This window comes from Dermacentor albipictus, chromosome 6, assembly GCF_038994185.2.
Source record: "Dermacentor albipictus isolate Rhodes 1998 colony chromosome 6, USDA_Dalb.pri_finalv2, whole genome shotgun sequence".
Taxonomy (NCBI): Eukaryota; Metazoa; Arthropoda; class Arachnida; order Ixodida; family Ixodidae; genus Dermacentor; species Dermacentor albipictus.
Genome location: NC_091826.1, coordinates 114,481,627 through 114,508,216, shown reverse-complemented (window position 1 = coordinate 114,508,216; position 26,590 = coordinate 114,481,627). Strand labels below are relative to the sequence as shown.

Sequence of the window (26,590 nt, the reverse complement as noted above, 5' to 3'; positions counted from 1 at the left end):
CAATGACTATAGTGCTTTCTAGTAGCGGAGAGCATTGGCATCGTTTGCAGGGTGCAGCCAAGTTGCTCGCTGGTGTCAGAAACTGGCACGTGTATGTGTGCTTTCGACAACGTCCAGTTTGCGAAATGTACACGTCCCTGAGATGTTTTTTGTGTTGAATGAAGCTTAGTTTAAAGTCTAAAATTACGCCTAAAAATGTTTGTTCTCTCTCCACAGGCAATGGCTGTCCATACTGCCCTATGTGAGGATTTGGAACTAAGCTTCTCTTTCTTGAGAACAGGACGCAAGTGCTTTTAATTGTATTTAACCTGCACCCTTTCTGAAACGTCCATTTTGACATGTTATTGAGGCAGAGCTGAATCTCTAGCTCGCAGACTGCGAGGCTGCAGGACTTGAATGCCATCAGTCCGTCATCAACGTCAGTAAAATCAAACATATTTTGCGAAACGTTTGCACACAGAGAAAACGCTTATATTATAAACAGAATGCAAGTGCGCCACTTTGAGGTACACCAAGAGAGAGAGAGAGAGATGCAAATGAGAGAAAGGCGAGGAGGTTACCCAGAGTTAGAGCCTCCGAAGAAACAGAACTGTAGTTGTTCACAAGTTTCTTGACAAAATGGGCTGGATAGGGCATCGCCAACTCTAACACAGAATATACGGTTGGATAGGCAACTTTCGATTATATTAAGCATATTACCGGGAGTTCTCTCAAAATTCAACAGCGCCAGGTTGTGTCATATGCTTTTTTGATGTGAAGGAACACGGCGACAAAGAAGAGTTTGTGGACGAAAGCGTCACTCATGCATGCCTCAATGAGTACGAGGTGGTATAGGTTGTAGAACGACCTTCTCTAAAACCGAATTGACATGGGTTAAGTAATTTGTATTATTCAAGGACATGTAATAGCCGACGATTAATAATGTTTTCAAATAACTTGCAGAGGCAACTTGTTACTGCAATGGGCCGGTAACTTGCGACTAAGGGAGAATATTTTCCTTGTTTAGGGATAGGCACCACAATAGCTTCTTTCCATGAACCGGAATGTACCCTGTTGCCCAGATGGTGCTGAAAAAGTACAGCAGTACTATTTGTCAGGATGAAGATGTAGACCTGACTCGATCAAGTCCCGGGGCAGACTTCATACAGGTGTTCTAGGAAGCTTTGAGCTCGGCAATGCTAAATCGTATGTTTCATTGGAGCTACATATACAGTTCAGCGCCTTATTTTACGCTATTTGTTTTTGTTTGAGGAATGCCTTTGAAAAATTTGGCGAACTGCACACACGCTGAAAAGATTCACCAAGTGCGTTAGCCTGGTTTTCAAGGCTCTCGCCGTGATCGTCCACCAACGGGTATAGGTAAGGTTGCCAACTTGACAATTTCCGTAGTCTGTTCCACACTTTTGCTTCCTGCGTGCAGGAGTTTATATTCGAAATCTATTTTCCCCAGCTGTCTCCTTTGGCTTGATGTTACTTTCGCCTGTCCTGCGACCTCACGTGCTTGAAGTTTAAGAGATTATCTGCGGTTGGCACTTTCGTAGTAAGGCCAAAGCATTAGTTTGCTTCTTAAGAGCAGACCTACAATCAGCACTCCACCAGAGAACGGGTCTCTTTTTTGGAGCGGCTTTTCTTCGCGATATGTACTCGAATGCGCACGAATTTTAAAAGCGGTAAAAAAGGCGACAGCATAGTTGAAATTGAAATCGTTATGAAGATTTCGAGGCATATGCTTCATTCGGTGAAAATTTTCCCACTCGGTCGATTCTGGTGTCCATCGGGGGATCTGTGTAATGAGATCATGCTGTTCTGATATTCTAAAACAGATGGCAGAATAATCACTGCCAAATAGGTTTTTCTGCCCTGCCCATACAGGCAGGGCAGAAGTGTGGCAGATCAGATAGCTAGGTAGGTCCATTGCAGAGAAACAGTTGTCTGTTCTGCCATAAAATGTCGCTCTTCTTTATTAAGTAGGCAGGTATCCAAGTTTAAAAAGAACTTCTCGATCACGCGGCCCCTCGCGTTACACCGCGGGTCACTCCAGAGTGGATTGAGTGCGTTGAGGTCACCGAGTTGGATAAACGGCTACAGAAGCTGGTTTATGAGGTATCGGAAATATAAGCTATTGAGCTTATACTCGAGAGGGATACATAGGGGGCAGATTGTTACAACGTTATGAACTACAATCGCACGAATGGCCACTCGCTTGCCACGATTTGAAGCGTCAACTGCAGGCTTGCATAGCAACGCCGCCTGCCGAGGCGAGGGCGTTCTCGCGATCTTTAACAAATACGATATACGGATTAAGGAAGTTTCCCTTCCCTTCATTCAATTTTAGATACATGTCTTAGATACATAAAAATTCAGGCTGATGTTTTGCTAACAGTTGCTTATTGTCATCCAGGTTACGCAGTAGACCTCTAGCATTCCACTGAAGGAATAATAAAAATAGAGGTGTACTCTGCATGCCGATTTTTCCACATATTTGTCATGCTTTTCTTTCCGGGACCTGTTATTCCCGGCTTTTCTTTTGCGACATGCTCACAGACCTTGCCACTCCTTCAACACCGATGATGCCTAGGTGCTTGGACTTGTATCCATTGCGGCTGGGAAGCACTGGATGAGCACGTTGGGCGCGAATAGACATGTGCTTTGGGCCCGCTTTCACGAGGAGAGCCCTTCGGACCACCGAGCCACTATAGGGTCCTGGCCCTTCGAAGATGGCCTAGCGGCAGCTCCCGCATCCGCCATGCAGGCCGAAGGGGGAGCCGCCGGCCGAACGTGTGAGGTCCGAGTGGTCGCCGTCGACATTTGCGGCGCTGCCCCTTTGTGTGACCCGTCGGCGTAAGCAGTGCACTGCGCTATTGCGAAGCGGTTTCTTGCTTCCCAGAAAGAGATGGTTTCTTTGATTTTCGGTGTTATTATTTATGTGGCCTTTTTCCATGCAATTCACGATTGAGATACTTTTATGAATAATTGTAGCAACTGTCCATCGGAGCGCAGGACAGAACTCGCCGAAATCCCAGCACTTGCCGGTAGTGGGCCAGTGCCGTCAGCGCCTTCGCAGAGGGAGGGCGGTATGAAAACGCTGGCATCATGAGCGGCGTCGAAACCAACTGTGAAAGAAGACGCCGATGCAAGCAGTGGCACGAGCACGTCTCTGCGACCACGTGACGTGTGGCTGACTAAGATTCTGGCTTACTAAGGCACACCCTAAGTAATCCAGAACTGTGGAGCAGCCGTGGCTTCAGGGAAGCGTGCTCGTCGCGCACCCCGGAGGTCTGGGTTCAGTTCTAACCCACACAAAAATGTAGTGAATTTTCTTATCGAAGCCCATTACCAGTTGGATTGCGGAACATTTTGATGAGACACGCAGGTGAGAAACACACACCACGGAGCGCTATTTGCAGCTATCCTCCTTATTCTCTTGTCAGGGCAACAAGTACAGAAAGATACTCAAAGGGGAGATCGACAAAAAAGTGTACAAACAGGGCCATCCATCAATGCTAAGCCGGCTTCGCCACGTGATCATTTTTGCTTCCCTCGACATCGCAAAAAAAGGAACGGGGATACAAAATTTTTGAGATTAGCGTGTGAGGAAATCTATTTCTTTTGCGCTAAGGAAAAAGGATGGCATGCTTACGCACATACTTCCCACATGCGCAATCTCAGCGGCTTCGATAATATCTCGTGTCATTTGGCTGTCATCTTTGCTCACAATTTTCACTTCCTAAAAAATATCTCACACCCGCAATCTCTACAGTGTATCCCAAGGGTGTATGGTGACTGCTTTTCAAACATTATAATCATGCTCCTTTAATCTTTCGTTCAAACATCGTCCAGTCTGTCCAATGTACTTTCTGCCGCACTGAAGCAGAACAGAATATACCACTCCTTCAGTGAAGTTGACAAACTTCTTTCAGTCTTGTGTTTCAGAGCCTCGTTTCTGTGCGGCACCTGGGTTTAACTTCGCACGCATGCTCAGCAATTTTTCCGGTGCGGAAAACACCACTTTTACATTGCATCTTTTACCAATTTTCTTTATACGGTGCGCGATCGAGTGCATGTATGGTATCATCATTTTATCTTCACATGTGCTTGGGCCACAAGGCTCCCTCCCAGATAATGACGCCCTGGTCCCGATTTCTTTGAGCAATGATTGTGCCACGGGTACTAATACATGGAAAGGATAACCTGCACGCCGTGAGCCTGCGTGTTTGCTCCTGAAACTTGTCAGCAATGCTATGATGGCACGATTTTTTTCAGCGTGTTTTTGTAGGAACGCATTTTCCTATGGCTCGTTTTACGACTTCCGAATGCGGAGATTAGAATGGAAAAAGAGGCTTATTTGAGCGCGGTTCGTATTGGTAACAACAATGACTCGAGCGCAATGGTTGCTCGTACGTGTGTTCAGGTTTGTTGATGATTACTTAATTTTAGTGGGAAATGTTGAAAACAAGACTCCATCGCCGTTGACACACTTAGAAACCATCTTCAAAGAGTGTCCAGAGCCATTGGTGATCCCAAGAGCCAGACAGTGGATCAATTAGGTTTCTTGACTTAAAACTTGGTCTGGGCTGAAGTCATTGTTGTGTATTGATGTATTAACGTGAAGACCTCTCGATGAGGTGCGCTGAACGTTGATGCTTCAAAACAACCTAGAAAAATAAATGAGGTGTTCCATAGGCAAGATAGACAGAAACAAGAATCGGGAGGATACAAGGTACGGATTACGTAAATTTAAGCTGTTCTAGATATTTTTTTTTGCGAACGCTACAGATGTTTCAATTATTTTTGCTGATTTTCTCAGAACCCACTTTCTCACGTTTCGTTTATGCACCAACAAGGATAATTATATTGACACGCATACGTTATCTGCATCCGGGGACCGTATTTCAGCGGCCACACATATGTTAAACGTTATCGCTCAGCGCAGGACGCGCCTGCACATGTAGTAAGTTTCGCGAATGTAATTGTTGGTTCTATCCGTTGTCTGTTGCCGACGTACCTGGTATATGATTGCATATGCGACACGAATTGTGCATAATGCGTTCCATAAATAGGAATGAACGCTGACAAAGCTATGGCGCCTGTTCGTAATCTTCGTCCGCATGCCAAAATGGTTCGTTGGAAAGAAAAAAAAAGTAATTAATTCACAATAGCAGCGAATGTTGGCCGAAATCGCAGTACAGTAATGGAGGCGTTTTATTTTGCAAGCAAATTAATTAATTTTTTTACTTGAAAATTAGAGGGGTTTCCGGCTTCTCGAGTAGCTGGTTTTCGCAACCAGTCCTGCTGGAGTCCTATAAGGTAAAACTATTCAATATGTTTTATTCGAATCTCCTGACGTGAATTGCGTAACCGCCGACACAAGCATCGGGCGGTGACCCGCCAGGTTGCCTAAGGGGCCAATCAAATGCTCTCCTGATTAATAGGAGGTCACTTTTGCTTGCTTTGAAAACGAATGACGATGCCTACACTGAGCGGCTTGTCTTATCTAATTGGCTGACAAGAGGCGAGGATCGTGCACAAGTGGAGAGCGATTCGATGGGGCCAAACCAGTGCAGAGAAAATCGGTAACCGGATGAAGAGGGTGGTGCCGGCGTCTGCGATTGGTCCTCTTACCCTTAGCTGCCAGTGGCTGGTCAAACTTCGCGGCGGCATGCAACAGGAGGTTAAGAATGCTGCGAAAACGGATCCTCACCAAGGAAGAGTTCGCTGAGCGAGCTCGTTAAAGTGTCAAAAGGGCTCGAGAACGTTACACAGCCACGCAAAATGTTTTGTTGTACGGAAATAAACCCATGCTTTCCGGCAGGTGCGAGTAGGCAGTGGCTGAGCGATCGGTGGCACCCATCTTTTTTTCCTTTCGGAACGGGGCAGCATGTGGCTATTAAGAAAAAAAATTAGGTTTTGTTCGGCAAAGTAATGCATCTTTAACGCCTACACGTCACTTTGACGTGGCGAGTTTTCGCGGTGTTGTGACGTCGCGTGACAGGCACGTGAAGCGGGTGCACCCCTAAACCTTTTGTCCAATAGCTCAGGTCTAATGTCGAAAAGGCGTCGAATCAGAAAGTGTTCGGTTCGGTGCAATTTTGTTCGCTCCAATCATGCATAATCAGTGTGTACGCGTCATATCAGATGGGGAGCTATCGCGGTTTTCGTGACGTCGCGTGAGAGACAAGCGAAGTGAGGGTGGTCTAATGAAGTTTTTATCCAATCGCGGAGGGCTGATTGCAGAATTGGAATAGAAATGTTTGGAATAGCTATACGTTATAGCGCCACTGGTCAATTTGTTGTTTTCATTTTGGAGTCTCTGAAGATGGCGTCAGTCTTGGCGAATTCACATGCATGTTCCACTTGCCTACAGAGATATCCTGCTCGCATCTTTTGGAAGTTGAAGTCCCGGAAGATTTCTAAGGACGGCAAGCTAGTTATCATCAATGTATACGCAAGCATGAGAGAGCGCTATCCTGAGAAATGTCTGCGCGAAGTGCTCGCTCCTGTAGGTGAGATGTGTGGAGTTTGCCCTCGCACAGTTACACGATATAAAAATGAATGTCTCTCAGGCGGCATCGAGTCTGGAAAAAGAGACCTCGCAAGGTAATAATATCGAGCTCTCGCAGTCTGAAATACGACCGCTTTACACTCCAACGCCATCCGGCTGAAGTTGCATCTTATCTATGCTGAGCGTCCTGAAAGAAGTGAACGGCGACGCCTAGTTGCCGGACATGAGCAAAAGTACCTTATGGAGGCTACTGAGAGAGAGGGGCTTCAAGTTCGAAAAATGAAAGCGAACACTCGCACCCATCGAGCGCTCTCACATTGTAGCCTGGCGCCGCCGGTACCTCAGAGCTATCAAAGCATTTCGGAGCCAAGGAAGATAAGCATATATTATTTTATTTGTCATCCATGCAGCAAACATTACACTCTCTGCGTCATGTTGCACCCTAATCCGTCATGGACGTTTAACTAATTGTTTTTGAAAACGAGGCGAAGATGACTTGAACAGCGTTGGCACCGCATGGCATACGAGTTGAACATATGGTGAATACTTTTCGGATATTACTGTCCCAATACAGCATCGGGTGCGTCGCTGTGGCTTCGGGGCGTCGCTACTGCGAGCTCCATAAGAAGCGCGTTCAGTGCTAATAAACGATCATTATTCCTTCAAACTTACACCTTCTCAGACGTCTCGGTCTCTGTTTCGTTTGGCCGGAACGTCTGCACTGATGCCTCCGCCTGGGCGACGCCCGGAACGTGCGCCAGATCGGTCGGATGTCTCAGCCTTGATAGACCCCTCCTACTTTTCATTTTTCCCCGTGCAGTAAGCGAGTCTCAAAAGTTTCTCTGAAGCAAAAAAATTATCAATTTTGAGCAGCAAAACCGGGGCCAGTTCACTATACTGAAATAAGGTTCTGCACAGCAGTGACTACAACTAAGTGGATCTTTTGACGCGAATCACACAATTTGTCACTGCGTAATGTTGAGGTACAACCGATGGAAAAGTAAGGATGTTTATGTATATACTGCACTGGACCCTCTTGGCATTCATGTCAGCATGTAAAGGAAATGATGGTTACTTAGATGATTTCATCAGTAATGTAGTATGTGTTCCTTAACACACTTTCTGTTCTCACTAAACGAAGCTGTAGTAAACTTGTAGTAAACATACACGTTGCCTGTTTTGTTCAAAATGCTCATGCATGAATTTGTGTCAGTTGTTGAGTTACAACCTTCATGACTGCACTCATTCCACATTACATTGCAACTTGGTTTTCCGGCGCTGGCTAATTTTTGTAATGAAGGACTCCCTCACTGTTTATGTTTCCTTATTCGGGTGCTTGCACGTTGGTGCCAATAACTCGAAAAGTATTAAAATATACTTGGTAGTTTGAATAGTCACTATTCAAGTCGATTGCCGAGTCCTATAGAAGAACTTTCAATTACTCATACGGTACTTTACGATTCTTTCGAATTCCTTCTATTTTTATACGAAGGACACTTCGATAACAACACCTGAAGCCACATTTTGGTCCATCTCTTCCTCGCAGAACCATCATATACCTCGACGAAACGTGGGTGAATGCTGGCCACACCCGGAGCAAGATTTCTTTCTCAAGCGCCTAACCACTGGTCTACCGGCGCCTTCAGGAAAAGGAGGCCGCCTCATTCTGGTTCATGGAAGCAGCAGCGACACAGCATTTGTTAATGGTGCTGCCGACTTCTTCAGAGACAAAAACGGCACTTCAGCGTAATAACATAGCGAACTTGATGGTAGTTACAACGGGAAGTTGTTTCGGGATAAGCTTCTGCCCGATATACACAGAAACAGCATTATCGTGATGGATAATGCGCTTTACCACAGTAATGCCCTTGGAAAGCCACCCACAACATCAACTCAGAACGTGTAAATCCCGGCATCGCTCACAAAGAAGTGCATACTCTGGGCAGCAGACATCGTAGAAGCTGAGCTGCTCAAATTCTGCAGAAGGGTGGACGCAGGACACACTGTGTGCGCAATCGACACACTTGCCAATAAATATCGCCACGAAGTGTTGCGATTGCCTTCTTATCATTGCGAACTCAATCCGATTGAGCAGGTGTGGAGCATGGCGAATGGCCTAATATCAAATAATAACGCTTTCACCTTGGCTAATGATGAGCAGCTTGTTGCTCACGCTTTGTAAAATGTCACTAAGGGAGGCTGACAAAAGTACTGTACTCATGCTGAACGCATAATAAGTGAGGCCTGAGAGTGGGATATTATTTCCGACAATGAAACAACCTGTAATTTTGAGAATTGGTGGTTCGAACAGCTCTCCCGAAGAGTCTAGCTCTGAATTGAGTGATGTTCAGGAATAAGATCGTCAGAAGCCAACAAAGACACGAAGGAAAACATAGGGGAACTTACTTGTATTTACATATTGAATTAAAGAAACGATGAATAATGGTCATGCAAGTGGATGAAAAACAATTTGCTGCTGGTGGCGAACGATGCCACGTCTTCTTATTACGCGTGCGACCCCCTTTCTTCTCACTGAGAAGTAAGATAACGAGTGGTATTTAGAATTCCAATCATGCTTCTTTATTCGCCTTTGGTCTTTTTAATGTGAATGCCAGTATTTGCCTAGTTTGGGGGCCTCTGTGGGCAACATCCAGATTTTCCTACGGTATCTGGTCGGTCTTTGAATTCTATTTCTATTAACGTCAACCCTTAAATTCACATGGATTCCGTCATGATTATTCTAGCAATACGATTGTCTTTTGTGCAACTGCTCTGTGTTAAGAGGGTTGAAACGGGTTGTCGTGTGCTTCTGTCAATATTTGAATGAAATACACGTTGATTGCCATTCTGATATGTGCCCTGTACAGCATTTCGCTATCAACACCTTGTTGTCCATTCGCACATATGTTAATATTGCCACGCGGTGGTCACGTTGAACAACGCAGTAGCAATACTGTGAAAGACAAAATTAGCTTTTATTGAGCGAACATCTGCCCATAATAATAGGCTACACTTATAGCACAACGATAGCGGCGAACACGGTCGGCGACCGTCGAAAATCTGATCAGCGGGTCAAGCGCGTCGGCTTTTATACATCAGTCGTCGCAAGTTCCAGAGTAATCGCTGGGACCCGCGTGCCTTCCACAAAGTTCTACAATATTCGCGTCGCGCACACATGCGATCCCATTACACAGACAGCGGATGGAAGAATCGATAACGTTCCAGAAACTTCCGATAGATGCAGGCGTGCCCTGCGCTGTGCGATAACATTTATCAAGTAGTGAAACGTGTCGCCCGATAAAGACAAGTAAGTACACGTGTCAATACCCCCTTCTTAAGAAGCATCGATACGATGCTACAAACCAAAGTAATGAAGAAAACCACCCATGGCAAAGAGAACAACAAAATAAGGAAGTTCGGCAGCAACGACGACACAACGACAACCTCAGGTTGTCGTCGGAGTCCCATTTGTTGAAAGTCGCGATTCGTTCGTAAGTCTCCAGCCAGGATTCCGTGTCTGCAGTAGCTGCTCCATGAAAGGTCGGTGGGTCCCGGGGTTGTTGCAGGATATCGGGGGACGCTGAGGCCGCCATTGGGTTTGTATTGGCCACGATCTTCTTTGTCATCTCAGGTAGAAGTGCGTGCTCTGGGGGCAGTCCTTGCAGTCGGCAGCCAGCACGCTGGTCTTGGGCGATGTTGGTGTTGTCCTCGGTCTTCGGGCTTGGATCGCGGCTTTGCGGGGGCGTTCGGTAAATGAACGCACAAGCACCTCCACCAGATGTCACGTGGTGGTGATGTTGAACACAGTAACATCACTGTGAAAGACGAAGCTAACTTTTATTGGGCGAACCTACACTACACTACCGATAGCGGCGAAAGCGTTCGGCGATCGTCGAAAATCTGATCAGCGGGTAAAGGGCGTCGGTTTTTATACATCAGTCGTCGAATGTACCAGAGTAATCGCTGGGACCCGCATGTTTTCCACAAAGTTCAACATTATTCCCGTCGCGCACACATGTGATCCGATTACACAGACAGCGGATGACAGAATCGATAACGTTCCAGAAACTTCCGATACATGCAGGCGCGTCCTGCGTTGTGCGATAACATTGTTAGGCGGTGAAACGTGTCGCCCGATAAAGACAAACAAGTACACGTGTCAATATTATTTCAAATATGTAAACATGCTAATTTTAATTTTCATTTCATTTTCATATTATTGCTACTCTTGCCATACAAATTATCAAAACATTGACTGAACCCGTAGCCAAAGGCTAGTGTTGGGTTCAGAAACAAAAATACACGAAGGGAATAGCACAGCCGTTGTGTAAAATGAAAAGCCCAAAATCACGGTGAAAGACCAAAGTACAGCATAGAATGAGGAGAAAATAAAATAATGTGCATTTTACAGCAGAATGAATAAAAATATGTAATGAACAACACTGTACAACAAACACAAACCGAAAACGACTATCACATGGATCGAATAAGGCATATAAAGTGTATTCTTAATATTTTATTTGTTTCGTGGGACTTTTGTTTCTGGGGGTAAAGCATTCCAACCCTTGGCTCCTGAAAACTGCACCAATCTTTCACTGTAGATGTTATTATTCGGTGGCAGATTAAAGTTACTAAGTTTGAGGTTTCTCGTGAGTCGAGAAGGAGAGCGAAACAGGGAGGCATTGAAAAGTTGGTTATATTTTACTATGTTGAGCACAATGCGTTGGCGGGCTAGTTGGTGCGAATCCATGAATACTTTGTTTAGCGCAAAACGACAGAGACAAGAAAGACGACAGGACAAGACAGGACGACAGGACAGTTGAGAGTAGCGCCTTGTCCTGTCGTCTTTCTTGTCTCTGTCGTTTTGCGCTAAACAAAGTATTTACTATGTTGCTTACGCACACAGCTATCTTTAAAGACTGCAAAAGGTGAGAAAGAAGGATATTTAATAATTGGAAAATTGGTTTACTTGGTTTAATATACATACTTTGTATTATAATTCAGATAGCCCGTTTTTGTAATCGCCGGATAGTATCAAGGTAAGTGTTGTATGTCAAACCCCATGATTCTACACAGGATGTTAAATGACTGTTAATAACGGCCAAATAAAGGGTACGCAGTGTATGTGTGTTAAAACAATCGCGGGCCTGTTATAAGGCATAACAGCCAGAAGCCAACTTCGAACAGACGGCACTAATCTGATTTTTCCAGTGAAGATGTTCATCTAGAATGACACTATTCAGTAGCTTGCTGACACCAAGATACTTAAATGAGTGTGTTCGTTCGAGTGAGTGGTCGGTAATGAAAGTGTTAATTTACAAGCTGTCAATGAATTTTGCTCGTGAGCTAAATACTATTTATTTGGTTTTGCTTGAATTATTCGTTAGCTTGTTGGTCAAAAACCAGCTTGAACGTTTTTTCAATTCAGCGTTTGTTTTTGCCCTAGATCCTCACAGTTGTCAGCTGTTACTATGATCGCAGTGTCATCTGCATACTTTAAAATATCAGAGGAACTTAGGACCTTCGGCAAATCATTCAAATATAACGAAAATAACATGGGCCCTAAAACGGATCCTTGAGGAGCCCCGGTCTGTAAATATTGAAGTGATGATATGATGTTATTGATAACTAGAGCTTGTTGACGGTTTTCGATGTAACTGGAAAGTAAGCTGTAGACTTCACCGCGAAATCCATAGTGTTTTAATTTGTTGAGCATAATAGCGTGATCCATGGTATCAAACGCTTTCGTTAAATCAACAAATACAACGGCGGCCAGTTTGTTTTCAAGTAATGCTGCATTACCTAATTGAGTAAGGCTTAGGACTGCAGGTGCCGTTGAATGATGTTTTCGAAATACATGTTGCTGTTGACAAAGTAAGTTATATTTTTCTAAGAATTTGCAAATACTTTTGGATAGAATCTTTTCGTAAATAATAATAATAACACTTAGAACAGAAATGTCTCTGCAGCTTGACGGGTTGGATCGGTCTCCATCTTTGAATATCGGGACAAAATTGGCAATCTTTAGTGCAGAGGGGTACTTTGCACATTTTAATGAATGATTACAAAGTTTTCATTAGATGGGTACCAAGATGTCAGTGTTTTCCTTAAGTATATGTGGGTAAATTTCGTCCAGTCCGGCAGATTTATTGCGTGGTAAGCTGAGAATAATGGATGTAATTTCATCGGCTTCAATTTCAAACATTACAAAAGTATTGAGAACTGTACTGGATGCAGCATGTTGTTGTGATTCAGGGACTTGAGCAGCCAATGTCGGGCCGATATTGGTGAAAAAGGAATTAAATCTGTCTATAGTATTGGGACCTATGTTTTCCAGGAGAACATGGCACAAACTGGCCTTGCCAGCAGCTTCATTGATTATTTTCCAGACCTTATGTGAATTGCCGGAAGCCTGTTCAACGAGACGCGTGTAATATGCTTTTTTTCGTGCCCTCATCATCGACACGGATCTATTGCGCAGGTTCTTAAATTGGTTTAGATAGTAAACATTACCCTTGTGTTGCTTCCACTTGCGGTACCAAGAGTATTGCGGTGCTGAATATTTGAATATTTCCGTTGTTCTAAATGGTGTTGCCAAGAATTCTACTTCATTTCTTACGTGCCCCTATGTTACAGTTTTGTATGGAAACGAAGGCAATCATCACATTGAATAAAGAATTGTGCATCAGTACAACCTTTACCTGCTGTAATCGAGGCATGTTGCCTACGTTTCTTCCCTTTCTCAAATCCCTGGGCTAAGGTAGCGGGACCGTATCCTGGCCTCGGTGACCGCATTGAGATTAGGGCCAAATGCGAAAACACTCATTTGCTTAGACTGAGGTGGATGGTAGAGAGCCCTAAGTGGTCCACATTTCTGGAGTCCCCCACTACCACGTGCCTCATAATGAGATCGTGGTTTCGGCACGTAAAACGCCACTTTCCTCTTCTTTTTAATAAGGTATGGACTACTGCCCTTGCAACCAGTTTTCAACGCTGCTCCAACGTATGTCGGCCAGCAAACCGGACTAAGTTTCACTCTCACTGAACCTTGTGCGCTAAGACACAGCAGCGGAAAATTGCTGCACAAAAGTATTGTTTGGTGAATTGGTAATCCTGTTGTATAATCTACGCTACCGGTTTTACATCTTTGTGAGTTATTACCTCAGTAATAGGCACCCGTCGTTAGTGCAGACTTATATCAAGCAAATCTGCACGGAGCAACGATGTCTGCTTATGCCGTTGTGAATTTTCTGCCGATGAATACATGTCACATCGCCGAATAAGTGGTGTCAAAGTCGCCTCAAAAAAAGTAATTGCGACTTCATTGGCGGAAACGCGTACACTAGTCAACGATGTCAGCAAACTCACGAGTTAATAAAAGCGCGTGTTAGTGCTGTACCGCCGATGCAGTTCTACTGCATACGCTGATTAACTCCCGTTCGAGCTGCAGTTGTTGCAATATTAAATTTCCGAAGGGAGCTGCTTGGAAATGTACGCAGCTAAAGTCTGAATAACATTTCAGTACGTTTTTTTAATGTTGCTAGAAATAGGTGCCACATAATATATACTGAAAGATAGAACAGCGCCAGTCAAAGTAGATGAGTGCTGGCGGCAAGGCCGGGTTTAGTCCTCTGTGGCATAGGCATAATAACCAAGAATTCAGCTGAGTACAAAATTCACATGCAAGATGGGACTACGTTGTGAAACAAACAAATCACTCGGCTTGTCAAGTCTGCTCAGACAGCATCGAGGTGTGATGACTTCCCAAAAGTGACGCGAACTTTTCAGCGAAAAATTGAATAAGAATAGCATATGCTGCAACTATTAGCAATTCTCGCCCTGAACTACCTAATTTCTAAACACATTTCCAAAGAAACCACAATATCTAATATGCCCTCGGGTGAAATGAATAAAGCTGTCAAAGAAGTACTTGCTTGGTATCATTCTGATAAGACACAGCGTCATTTAGACCCTTTACAAACGAGGCAGTGTGAAAACCTCGCAGCTCAAAAGAATCAACAAGAGTTATGCATGAAGCAACTAGCAACAGTCAAACATGTGCAAAGCCACTCATAAAATAGATGTATAAACAGGAAGTGCGCGACAGCTGGTGAGAAGATTTACCGGGCCACACAAAACCAACAATTTCAGTTCTTGCAAGCTGCAGTAGCTTTAACATACAACACAATGCATTCGTGCAGTCGTGCAGTCGTGCTGCCTAGGTAGCTAAACGTAGTAAAGAAGCGGAAAACAATATAAGCGGCAAACGGCATTCCGTATTTAGTGAAATGCCTTCGAACCGCATGCTCCGCATCTAACTATTAACACATCTTAACGCATCTAACGCATCTAACGCATCTAACGATTATCAAGTGGAAAAAGAACACCGACGCGACAAAGGAAAGGATGAGACGAGAAATTTCCCGCCATAGCGACGATCCATTGCTACCGTTGCTCCCGCTGATGAGGCTTTGCGGGGAGTGATTAGAACCGTATCGCCGGCACGTATTTGCCGTTATTTGAGACCCACACACTGCAACAATTCTTCTTCAACATTCCCTTGAAGCTGTGGCCACCCCACATATGCGAAGGATGTTGCCTATTTTGCTCTGAAAATGTGAATAAGACCGAGAATCACTGTCAACGCCACAACAAACTACGGTGCGCGGCTGGCTCCTCTCCCGTGTGTTCTGCGCAAAGCCGCCACCAGTGGCGCGTCCATCGGCGCGCACTACTCGTATGCTCGAAAGCACACGGGCACCGGCGAATACGTTGGAACTTTTGACAACTGATGTATGAAAGGCGACGCGCTTGCCCCGCGGACCAGATATTCGACGATCGCTGACTTTGCTTGCCGCTTTCGTTGCGATTGAGCGTTATAGTGTTGCTGGCCACAAGTTCGCCCAATGAAGTGTTAAATTTGTAACTCCCAGTTGTGACTCTTCATCATTCTTCGCAGTCACAACAACGTGACAATATTTCTAACGCATATTTTTCAATTATACTTTGCAGGTCTAATTCTTGCATTGTTGGTTGTGCAATGCACCACCACAAATGAAATCGTAGGACAGCTTCTGATCTGATATGGCGGGGCCATGCAGATGTTTGCAAAGCGATCTTGTAGACAGAGGACGACGCGAGTACAAGCGCTGATGTCAATATTTTGTGGACTGTTGTTACTTAAAAGTTAAAAATAAACCGTTGCTACATGCCTACATTCATTAATAAAACCTGTTTTTTTATATCTAAAAGAGCATGCAAATAACTAACCTATTTTCTCCAGCTCAGTTTAGAGCAGACTGTTTTCGGCCGGACTTTGACGGATGAAGGCAAAATAGTCCAGCAACAGTGCGCAGCAGGCGAGGAGCGAGCGTCGGCACGCGTAAAAGCTTGTGTACAGTGCTTGCGTCCCCTTTTGCGCCTACCGACGCGAAGCAAGGCGTTCGCTTGTCTGCGCGCACCGTAGCGTACGGACGCATGCAAGGGGTTGGGCATTAAGGATTTCGCCTTAAAAGAGTTTGAAGGCTGCCTACCGTTACAGTTCGCTCAGTGGGGTGCGTTGTTACAGTCGTCAGCAGGATGGTTATGGTCGCCGCAGATTGCACAATTGAGCCGTCTCCGGCAGCTCAGAGATCTGTGGCCTCTGGCACTTGAAACATCTCCGAGGGTCTCGTATATATGGCCTAGCGCGTACTTTGATGTATCCTATTTCAGGATGCTCGAGAAGTCTGCTAGAGCCAAATGTCAAAATCAGATGCTTGGCAGGCATTTATTTGTCCTCGCGGCGTCTTTTGATTCTTTGCCCATTGATCAAAATGGTTTCTCTATATCCCTCTAGCAATACTTATTCACTAAGGTAGAGCACCTAAGGTTTTTATCTCAAATAGAAAGCGATAGTGGTCTAATAGTTAAAGCATTGAGGTCCTGGGCACAGGCTGGATCACAGTATAAGACACGTAATTCATTGTTTTTAAGTGTCAGCTATTCGACAAGGCAGTCAGAAAAGTCCCGGTGTGTTCGCAAAGAACCTCTTGCTTTAATACTGCAAACAAACGCGAATGCTGCAAAATATTCTATCGTCAATGAAGGGGATGTGTAAAATAAGAGGGAACGCCGACATATCCAACCTCTAAGTGCTACTTGAACAAAATTTTTGGATTTTCTTTATTACATTCTTTCCCGCAGTAAGCGGGTTCGCTGAAAATTGGCGCCAAGGAAGAAGCCTGCCATCATAAATTGAGAGCAGAAAAAAACAAGGAACTACCTTGTCTACGCTGTAAGTGGACTGGTGATAAAAGTAGAGAGAGCCGAACTTGCTTCATATTAAACAGCGCGAAGGCTTCACTTTTTGTGCAACAGAATTCATGACAACAACGTGAAGCCGAATAAAACAGTAAGACTTTTTCTTCCACGGGAAACTACTTCGGCACATGGCATTACTCTCACGTGTCACCTGTTTATAACAGCGATGTGAGAAACTGCAGCGGTGTGTTATAAAATGGTAAAAGCTAACAGACCAGCGCACTTAAATTTATATTACCGCCAATTGTATTTGCTCGAATACAACCATAGAACGGCGTAAAAGTTGTTCGAGATTCCAAAGTGAGATGAAATGAGCAGCAGTGTGTACAAGAGCATAGGCACCTGTTCCTGCTGTACAATTTGTACTATTAGACTGTACTGTACTATTTGACCAATATGTGTAGCACAGTTCATTCACGTCACACGCACGAGAATAATGAACACAGAGTGCAATTGTGTAACTACACCTTTGTCAGCTCATTTGTGAGGAAAATTCCATCGGTAAGGCTGCCAAAAGTCAAATCTTTCTCTAGCAAGTTTTCTCAGTAGGGACTGGTGTCTTGGGCTCGTAGACTAAGGGGCCAAATCGGGCCGGGTAGAGCCGGAAAGGTTGGGGCGCGGGCCGGGTGCGGGCCCCGCTTTTTTCTTTTTTTTAATGTCACCAGGTTGGGCTCGGGCGTGCCAGCATATTCATGACCGGTGTGCATGCGTTTGACGGCCACTGTTCTTCGCAATCCGAAAAGCTTACAAGCTATGCAGAACGTGTCCGTGCATGCAAAGTTCCTTACCAAAATATGTGTTTGGTGCTGCGAGACCTCTGTCAATTACTTTATCTGCCACACTGGCTCTTAGTGTTATCGCATTGAAAAGGATAGAAACTTGGGCGAGTTGGTACGGTAACATATTCTTGGTTTTTAGCGTGAAGTGACACGCACACACAGAATAGAAGACAGGGAAAAGGAACGTGGCACCACATTGTGTCAACCATTTTGCATAATGTTCTACAGCTTGCCTTGAAGAACCCGTGCTGGTAACACATTGTCAAGAAATTGTTGTCTTCCTAACCGAAAATTATCCAGATAAATGCTCCGCGATCATTCTAGATGTACAAGGCTTCTTTTTCGCTTCCGCAAACGGAACTTATGTGTAGTGTAATGGAGTGTTTGAACAGTTCAGTTGGTAGCGTCTGTTCGTAATCGAGAAGGAAGGTCACGCAGAGCAGGAACAGCTGGTTGCCCGAACGGCTCACGCTCGTGCTAAGCGCTGGTGATCCGGCTGGCCCACTGGTTCTACTGCAGGCGCGGAACTGACGATCTGGCTGGCCTTGTCCTTGTGCTCTTCTTCGTCAACACAATTACCCCCGGTGCAAAAGCGGAACCATCCTGGCGACTTGCGACGTGGAGACGAGCGGGTCATAGAATTGTTTCAGGCTGTGAACGTGAACAACATCCCATCCACGGCGGCGCTTGTCGGGTGTCGGTGTAAGCGACTCTATGACATAGTTGACCGGAGAGGTGCGTTCGACGATGCGGTATGGTGCATCATACTGCGAGACAAGTTTTGTCGAAAGTCCAGGCGTGGTAGCAGGCACGGACATCAAGACAATTGTGCCGGGAGCGAAGTTCGGATTCATAGCGTCGCCATCACGATTGGCTTTTTGTCGTTGTTGGTCGGCGGAGGTGAAATTTCGGGCTAATTGACGGCATTCCTCGGCGTATCGGGTGACGGCTGAAACGGGAGCACACTCTGACGCGTCTGGTGTATAAGGCAAAACCGTATTGATGGTATGGGAAGGATCGTGACCGTAGAGAAGAAAGTATGGAGAAAATCCTGTAGTACTTTGTGTAGCCGTATTATATGCGTATGTGACAAATGGGAGGATGATGTCCCAGTTTGTATGCTCCGATGAAACGTACATGGCGAGCATATCACCTAGGGTGCGATTGAAACGTTCCGTAAGCCTGTTAGTTTGAGGATGGTACGCCGTGGTGGTCCGGTGAACTATACGTCATTGAGCAAGCAGTGCTTCAACCACTTGCGACAAAAACACACGGCCTCTATCACTCAGCAGCTCCCGAGGTGGGTCATGACGAAGAATGAAACGATGAAACAGAAAGGATGCAACGTCACTGGCGGTCGCTGCAGGGAGAGAAGCGGTTTCAGCATAGCGTCTAAGATGATCAACTGCTACAATAATCCATCGTTTGCCAGCGGGTGTTAGCGGTAGCGGCCTGTACAGGTCAATTCCCACATTGTCGAAGGCACGAGCAGGGCACGGAAGCGGCTGTAATAAACCGTGGGCTGGATGAGGCGGAGATTTGCGGCGTTGGCATTGTGGGCACGAGCGGACAAACATTTGGACGAAAGTAAACATTCCTCGCCAGTAGTAACGTTGCCGCAGGCGGTCATACGTCTTCAAAATGCCTGCGTGTGCACATTGTGGGTCAGTATGGAAAGACGCGCACATTTAGGGATAACCAGGAGCCACTTGCGAACATCGGGCTAGTAGTTGCGTCGATACAAGAGGTTATCCCGGACAGCAAAGTGGGCAGCCTGGCGACGCAGGGAGCGGGAGATGCAGGCGAGCCAGAAAGGAGATCCAGAAGAGAGGCCACCCAAGGATCTTTGCGCTGTTCTGATGCGCAGGTGGCGATGTCGACCGAGGATTGGCCTTGAGCTCCACCACTGGAAAAGCTGGCGCCACCGTCGGCGGGACGTCATAGGAGGGATCACGTGGACATAGCGGCCGCGTAGGCTGCTTCGGGAGCGCCGAAGCGAGCTGAAAACGAGTTTGAAATTCCCTCGTACGCTGCGGTCCTCGTTTAGTGGCGAAATTTTCCCGCTTCGAGTGTCTCCTTTACAATGCTTCAAAGCACTACAATAGTTAGTGGCTGCCTTTGAAGGTGCGCCACGTGGTAGGCTACTACTCGGTGCCGCAGGGCCGGACGCACGTAACGGAGGCCGATGTCAGCCTTATTCACACGTAGCCGCAGGACAAGGAGCTGCGTGAAGCTTGGCTCGCGAAACATAAAACCGGCAAACAGTCATCGGCTACAACTCGGGTATGCAGCAAGCACAGACGCGAGGAAGATTTCTGCTACGGCGCCCGGTCTGCGATGTTCTGAAAACGCGCACTGAGACGCTCGCCCGAGTCCGCTACCCGACTAATGTTATGACGGTTTGGTCTATGAACTTGTCGATGCTATAGATACTGGGAAGTTCAGTGGAGTGAAAAGGCAGCGGTAAGAAGCACATTTAAAAAAAAAGCATATGCATATGGTCGTGTTTGTGTTATGAATTATTGCACTGGATTACAAAAAAAGGAGCAGCGGGAAATTGCACGCTGAGAACACCGATAAACATACAGTGCGACGCAACTCAAGAAATAATATTGAAAGGTCAAAGAATTGAGAAGAAAAAAAAGATTGAATCGTCGCGACGACACATTACAGTCCCCGTAGGCGTCGAAGTCTATTATTTTTGAACAGCTCTGATAGCGACCACGCAACAATGGTTGCTTGTATACTGTCAAATGCTTATATTCTGCAGCCTAATGCTTATGGCACGGTGAGAAAACGTGCGCGCGGAGAAAGCGAAACAGTGAGCGGACAAGCATGCAGACGCGCAGTCGGTCGCTGCGAATCTGCGCGATCGCTGCATTGAAGCTTCGTTCTATTACGCTCCATTTAGTTATAGAAACACAATAAGAACATTTTTCACATAGTTTGCTCTCAGCGTTTACCTACCTTTCACGCAAGAAGCCGGTTCGGGAGACTCCATCGCGGTGACCGCGCGCAGTGGCGTTCACTGTACGTATTCGGTAAAGAGATAGCGTCTGTAAACGATTGTGTGCTTTCAGTTTGCCCAAGATTATTATTTAGACACTAAGAAACTTCTCTCGTTTCCAAAGTACTTACAGAAATGTCCGGGAGAGCTCGCGCGTGGTGTTTTCAGTGAGCGGTGACAGCAAAACCTATGAGGAGCGCGCCATGTGATCCCTCATACTACGCCAGCGAGGCGCTTCCGATAGATGGCGACTCCGTAACTCCTCGCCGCCAATACCACCTCAATGGTAGAGTGGGAGGCCGTGTCGGCTGGCAGCGGAGAGCGGGAGACAGCGTCGGCGTCAGTGTGCTTGCGACCTGAGCGGTAGATGACCTGTATATCGTATTCTAGATTGCGCAGAGCCCAGCGGGCAAGGCGTCCAGACGGGACTTTTAAAAAGGATAACCAACAAAGGGCGTGATGGGCAGTAACGACATGGAAAGGTCTGCCATATAAATAAGGGCGAAACTTTCCGAGTGCCCAAACGATGGCCAAGCATTCTCTTTCTGTGACGCTGTAATTACGTTCCGCTTTGGTCAGCGCACAACTGGCGTAAGCAACGACGTCCTCGGAGTAGCCAGGCTTGCGCTGCGCAAGGTCAGCGGCAAGGCCAATACCACTGGCATTGGTATGCACTTCAGTTGGGGCGGTGGGGTCGTAGTGTCGCAGTATAGGCGGAGACGTCAGGAGACGGCGTAAGGTTACGAACGCGGTGTCGCAAGCAGGAGACCAGGAGGCTAGGTCATTGGCGCCACTTAAGAGTTGTATCAACGGTGATATAATTGAGGCAAAATTGCGAACAAAGTGTCTGAAGTAAGAACAGAGGCCGATGAAGACGCGGAGTTCTTTGAGTGTCTTAGCTTTCGGAAACTCTGTCACAGCGCGAAGTTTTGATGGGTCGGGGCAAATGCCGTCTTGTGGTACGACGTGACCTGAATCATGGCGAACTGGCACTTTTTCAGGTTCAGTTGCAGGACTGCGTTGGTCAAGCACGTCAACACTTGCCTAAGGTGAAGAAGATGCGAGCTGAAATCAGGGGCGAACACAACGATATCGTCGAGGTAGCACAAACACGTGCTCCATTTGAGACCACGCAAGATATTGTCCATCATTCGTTCAAACGTTGCAGGCGCATTGCATAGGCCAAATGGCATCACATTGAATTCGTATAAACCATCCGGAGTAATGAATGCAGTTTTAGGGCGATCAACTGCTGACATCGGGACCTGCCAGTAGCCCGAACGTAAATCCAACGAAAAAAAAAATTCTGCGCCTTGAAAGCTGTACAGAGCGTCGTCAAAGCGTGGTAGAGGGTAGACGTCTTTTTGCGTTAACTTATTAAGACGGCGATAATCGACGCAAAACCGAATGGAACCATCTTTTTTTATGACGAGAACCACCGGTGATGCCCACGGGCTATTGGAAGGTCGAATGGCGCCGCGCTGAAGCATGTCGTCCACGTGCTCACTGATCACCTGACGTTCCTTGGCGGATACGCGGTACGGGCGCTGCCGCAATGGCGCGTTGGAGCCAGTGTCGATGTGGTGGCTGATGGTTGACGTGCGACCCAGAGTAGGCTGAGCGACATCAAAAGAAGAACGGAACTGGACAAGCAGGTGAAGAAGCTGGGAGCGCTGCTCGGAAGTAAGGTCATCGGCAATGAAAGGTGTGAATACGTCAGGTGATGGCGGAGCAGAAGTGGAAAGTGCAGAGCAGTCAGTGAGCTCTGTATACGAAGCATGCGGCACATCGGTTATAAACATGTCATCAAGAGGTTGAACATGGCCAAGTGCTTCACCGCAAATAGCCGTCAGGGCTGTAGGACGCGGATTGCAGACAACGATAGCGATGAGACCGGCTGAAATGTCAAGCGTGGCGAAAGCGGGGGGAACATCTTTGCGGCTTATGAAGAGTTCAGAAGGAGTGAAGAGGACAGTGCCTCCAGAGACACCGCCACAGAAGACGGGAACAACGGCAGACGAGTACGGCGGTATGGCGATGTCTTCCCAAAGGACTAGCTTAGCGGGAAGAGATGTGACGCCGACGAGGGGTACGTCACACAGAGGCGATAATTAGACTTCAGCACGTGCACACTTGATGACGGCGTTATTTCGCGAAAGAAAGTCCCACCCAAGTATCAGGTCGTGAGAGGAGGATTGAAGAACCACAAACTCCACAATATAGAGAATGCCCTGAATAACAACTCTAGCTGCGCGTGCTTCTGAAGGCTGCACTGGTTGGGCGCTTGCTGTGCGAAGAGAAAACCCAGAAAGTGGCGTCGTAACTTTTCGTAAGGTGCGAGAGAGGCGTTCGTTTAGGACAGGCACGGCTGCTCCAATATCTATTAGCGCAGCGGTAGCGAGGCCGTCCACAGTAAGGTCGACAACCTTCGAAGGCGACAATGGAGAACTTGTACAGATCGATGGCGACGCAGTTCTTGCCTCCTGAACTGCGCCGCTTAGTTTTCCTCTTGCGTGGGTGAAGGGCGCCGACGCAAGGGGGATAACGAATGGCGACGCGGGGAAGGCGAACGACGTGGAAGGACCGGGCGCTTGGCTGGTGGCCTGTTCGACGGCCGACTAAAATAAGTGTCTTGAAAAGGTTGCACGTCGGCGTAGGGAAGCGACGGCACCAACCCATCAGAGTGCAGCATGCGGTGGTGGCAGAGTCGTGCAACATGGCCGGGAATACCACAGGCATAACATATGGGCCTGTTGTCTTGTGTGCGCCAAGGATTAGCAAACGCAGGAGCAGGTCGATGAACGGGATGACGAACGGGTGGTAGCGGCCGTGGATGTAGCGCAACGAGTGGTTGACGAGGAGGCTGCGCGGCGACGGATGCGTAAGTAGGTAACGCGGCGTAAGGGTGAACTGATGCTGCATTGGTAGAGCCTCAGCAACTTGAGGCTGCGCGGCGACGGATGCGTAAGTAAGTGGCGTGGCGACCGGGTAATGCGGATGCTGAATAGGTAGGGCCTCAGCAACTTGCTCTTCAATAACCCGCCGGAACGTAGGGGCGAGCTGTGTAGGAGGCTGTGACGGCAGTGGCTGCTGTTGGGGTAGCTCAGGAAAGGGCATTTGAGAGAGCTGACGTGCAATTTCCTCCCGCACGAAAGCTTGGATTTGTGTGAGCAGGGGGGAGCGATCAGAGAGGACGGTCATGGAAGAGAGGGCCTCGTCAGCCATTGAGGGGCGCCTGGTCGAATCGCGGTGCCTTTCCAACTCGTCGTAGCTTTGGCACAAGTTTATGAGCTCTGCTACGGTGCGCGGACTGTTGGCGATCAACATTTCAAAAATGTCATCGGCGATGCCCTTCAAAATGTGCTTTAATTTCTCATTTTCGGGCATAGAAGTATACACTCGTTTGCACAGATCGAGAACCTCTTCGATGTAGCAGGCGAATGTTTCACCGGGTTGTTGCGCTCGCTCTCGTAACCGCTGCTCGGCGCGCAACTTGCGGACTGCGGGGCGAACGAAAACTTCACCTAAACTGGCTTTGAACGTGGACCAGGACTGAAAGTCGGCTTCGTGATTTTTAAACCACAGGTGAGCCACTCCCGCAAGGTAGAAGATGACGGCATTTAACTTGGCGGTATCCTCCCATCGATTGTGCAAGCTCACCCGTTCGTATGTAGAAAACCAGTCATTGACGTCCTGCTCAACCGCACCCTTAAAACCGCTGGATGGCGATGCGGGACAGCGCCAGAGCAGGCAACGGAGGGTGGCGGCATCGTCGGCTGGGGAGAGGCAGGCATGACGGGAGGCAGAGTCCGAGACCGAAGTTCCAGGGTGTAGATGTTCTTGGATACCCCGCACCTTCCACCAATTGTAATGGAGTGGTTGAACAGTTCAGTTGGTAGCGTCTGTTCGTAATCGAGAAGGAAGGTCACGCAGAGGAGGAACAGCTGGTTGCCCGAACGGCTCACGCCCGTGCTAAGCGCTGGCGATCCGGCTGGCCCACTGGTTCTACTGCAGGCACGGAACTGACGATCTGGCTGGCCTTGTCCTTGTGCTCTTCTTCTTCATTACAATAGTGTTAAAGAAGCTGTGACAGTCTACAACGATGAGTTTCGGTTTGCTCAAGACTGTGGGATGGCTTTGAAATCTTTTCTAGAGCTTTTCTTTCTTTTATCTAGACAAAACCATCGAAAAAGTGGGGTAGTTCTATGTATGTAGAGAAATGAGGAGTTTGCATTTGTTGAAAAGTGGCGCCGGTTCTGAGTGATAGTTATCTAGGTCGTATCAATAGAAAGCTAGAAAACAATCTTAATGAACGGGCGGCGCGTACCTTTCGTTACGTAGATGATTACCTGGTGTTTTGTTCAAGCGATAACTTCAGCAAGAAACCCACGGATACTTTAAATGTTTTAGAGAATGTGGTGGTGGCGGCGGTGATTCTGTACATGCACGGTATCTCCCATAGGCTGAGGAGGTTGCCAATAAGGCGAATGTGAAGTTGACATGAAGCTATCAAAGTTGCGTAAGTTGGCGGACCTTTTTCCCAAACGATCAAGGGGATGTAAAGTGAAGCACAGAAATAAATTTTTGGAGTGCACGCAAGAGGTGGTTTACTGTATTCCGTTAACTTGTGGTCAGCTACACATAGGGCAAACTGGCAGATGCCTCAATGAAAGGCTTCCAGAAAACAAGCGAAATGTGGCAAAACCAAGGGATGGGAACGGTTTTGAACATTGCCATGATTGTACCAGCAAAACGTACAAGACAATGTTAAGCGTATGCACAGTGGAGGCCAGAAGCAAAGACCGCCGTATGCGTGAAATAATCAAAGCCTGGCAGATTTGAAAAAAAGGGGGCGAAATGTGTCAGTACACCGTCAGTTAATCTTTCGAACAAGGAAATCGCGTTCCTGGACGGTAATGGCATGCGCATGCGTAGAGTGTGAGTTATCTTTTGTATTTTTTGCATCTTTCATACCTGCTTCGCTACATATCTGCCTCTGCGTTTCAATAAACGTCAGCTGAAAGCTAGAGCTGTCCTGTGTCTCTATCACATCCCTGTCTTTTTGAATTGCACTAAAGGCTTTGTCATTATGAGTAAACCGTACAAACTGAGTAAGGGAATTTCAGTATGTTCTCAGCGCGTATGTGCATGTCGAGTAGGGCCTTTTGTTTCTATCGCTGCCCTACTTCTTCATCTGTTTAACCGATAGTGTTCAGACCTTTGTCATGTTCCTATGCAGTGGTATTTGCTTTAACTTAAATATATGTTGATAGTTTCGATAAAGATTTAGTTGAGAGTTAGTGCTCGTCCTGTCTTCTAGCTTGTGTGCGTGTCACTTCATGCTAAAAACAAAGAGTATGTTATTTGAATGACTGCGTGTACGAGACGGAGGCGCAAGCGAAGATTTTCCCTTTTATTTCCTTTCAAGTTCACGTTCTTTTGTCTTTGTATTCTAGATGTGAAATCCTGCCAGAAACCTTACCTTTAACACGTTGCCACTTTCAAAAGACAAGCCAAACCACATGGCTTCCTGTAGGGCAGGCGGACCTCTCGGTTTGAAATTTTTAATTTCATTCGTTAACCAGCACCCTTTGAGGCACGTGTGAATGTAATAGTTATTATCCCTGGAATCACGAATTCCTACTTCAATCTTTCCACCTGCCGCAAGCGCGTACCTGGAAAGAAGGGGGCGGCATGTTACAAACTCAACCACAGAGGCATTTAAAATACATTTGTTCGATAACGCGTTTGGAACTACCAAAATACTTTTCTGGACATATTGTAGCTAGGCTCGTGAGTGCAAACAAACACTCAGAAGTGCGCACGCACGCCCTGGCGCACACCAACACTCCCAGAATAGACTCCGTCGCCCCGATTTTTCCACACAAGTGCTCTGTGAAAAAGTGGCTGTGTGAAGTGTTGGGACTTCGGGTATTCGTTTGACTTTGAGTGCATGGGAGTGCGCCCGTAGCATGTTCCTTTGAGCTCTGAAGCAACGGA

General features: G+C 46.8%; 2 protein-coding genes across 2 annotated transcripts in view; both read right to left on the bottom strand.

The window, feature by feature from the left end:
• Positions 1 to 26,590, bottom strand: part of LOC135908314 (uncharacterized) — a 494,518-nt gene that overhangs the window by 376,347 nt on the left and 91,581 nt on the right. The window lies entirely within an intron of this gene.
• The window catches only part of LOC135908315 (uncharacterized), a 259,955-nt gene that overhangs the window by 145,378 nt on the left and 87,987 nt on the right, over positions 1 to 26,590 (bottom strand). Inside the window, exon 4 of the mRNA XM_070541266.1 lies at positions 26,073 to 26,265. Within this exon, the coding sequence (XP_070397367.1) occupies positions 26,073 to 26,114 (42 nt within the window). The 5' untranslated portion in view covers positions 26,115 to 26,265. The remainder of the gene's footprint in view (positions 1 to 26,072; positions 26,266 to 26,590) is intronic.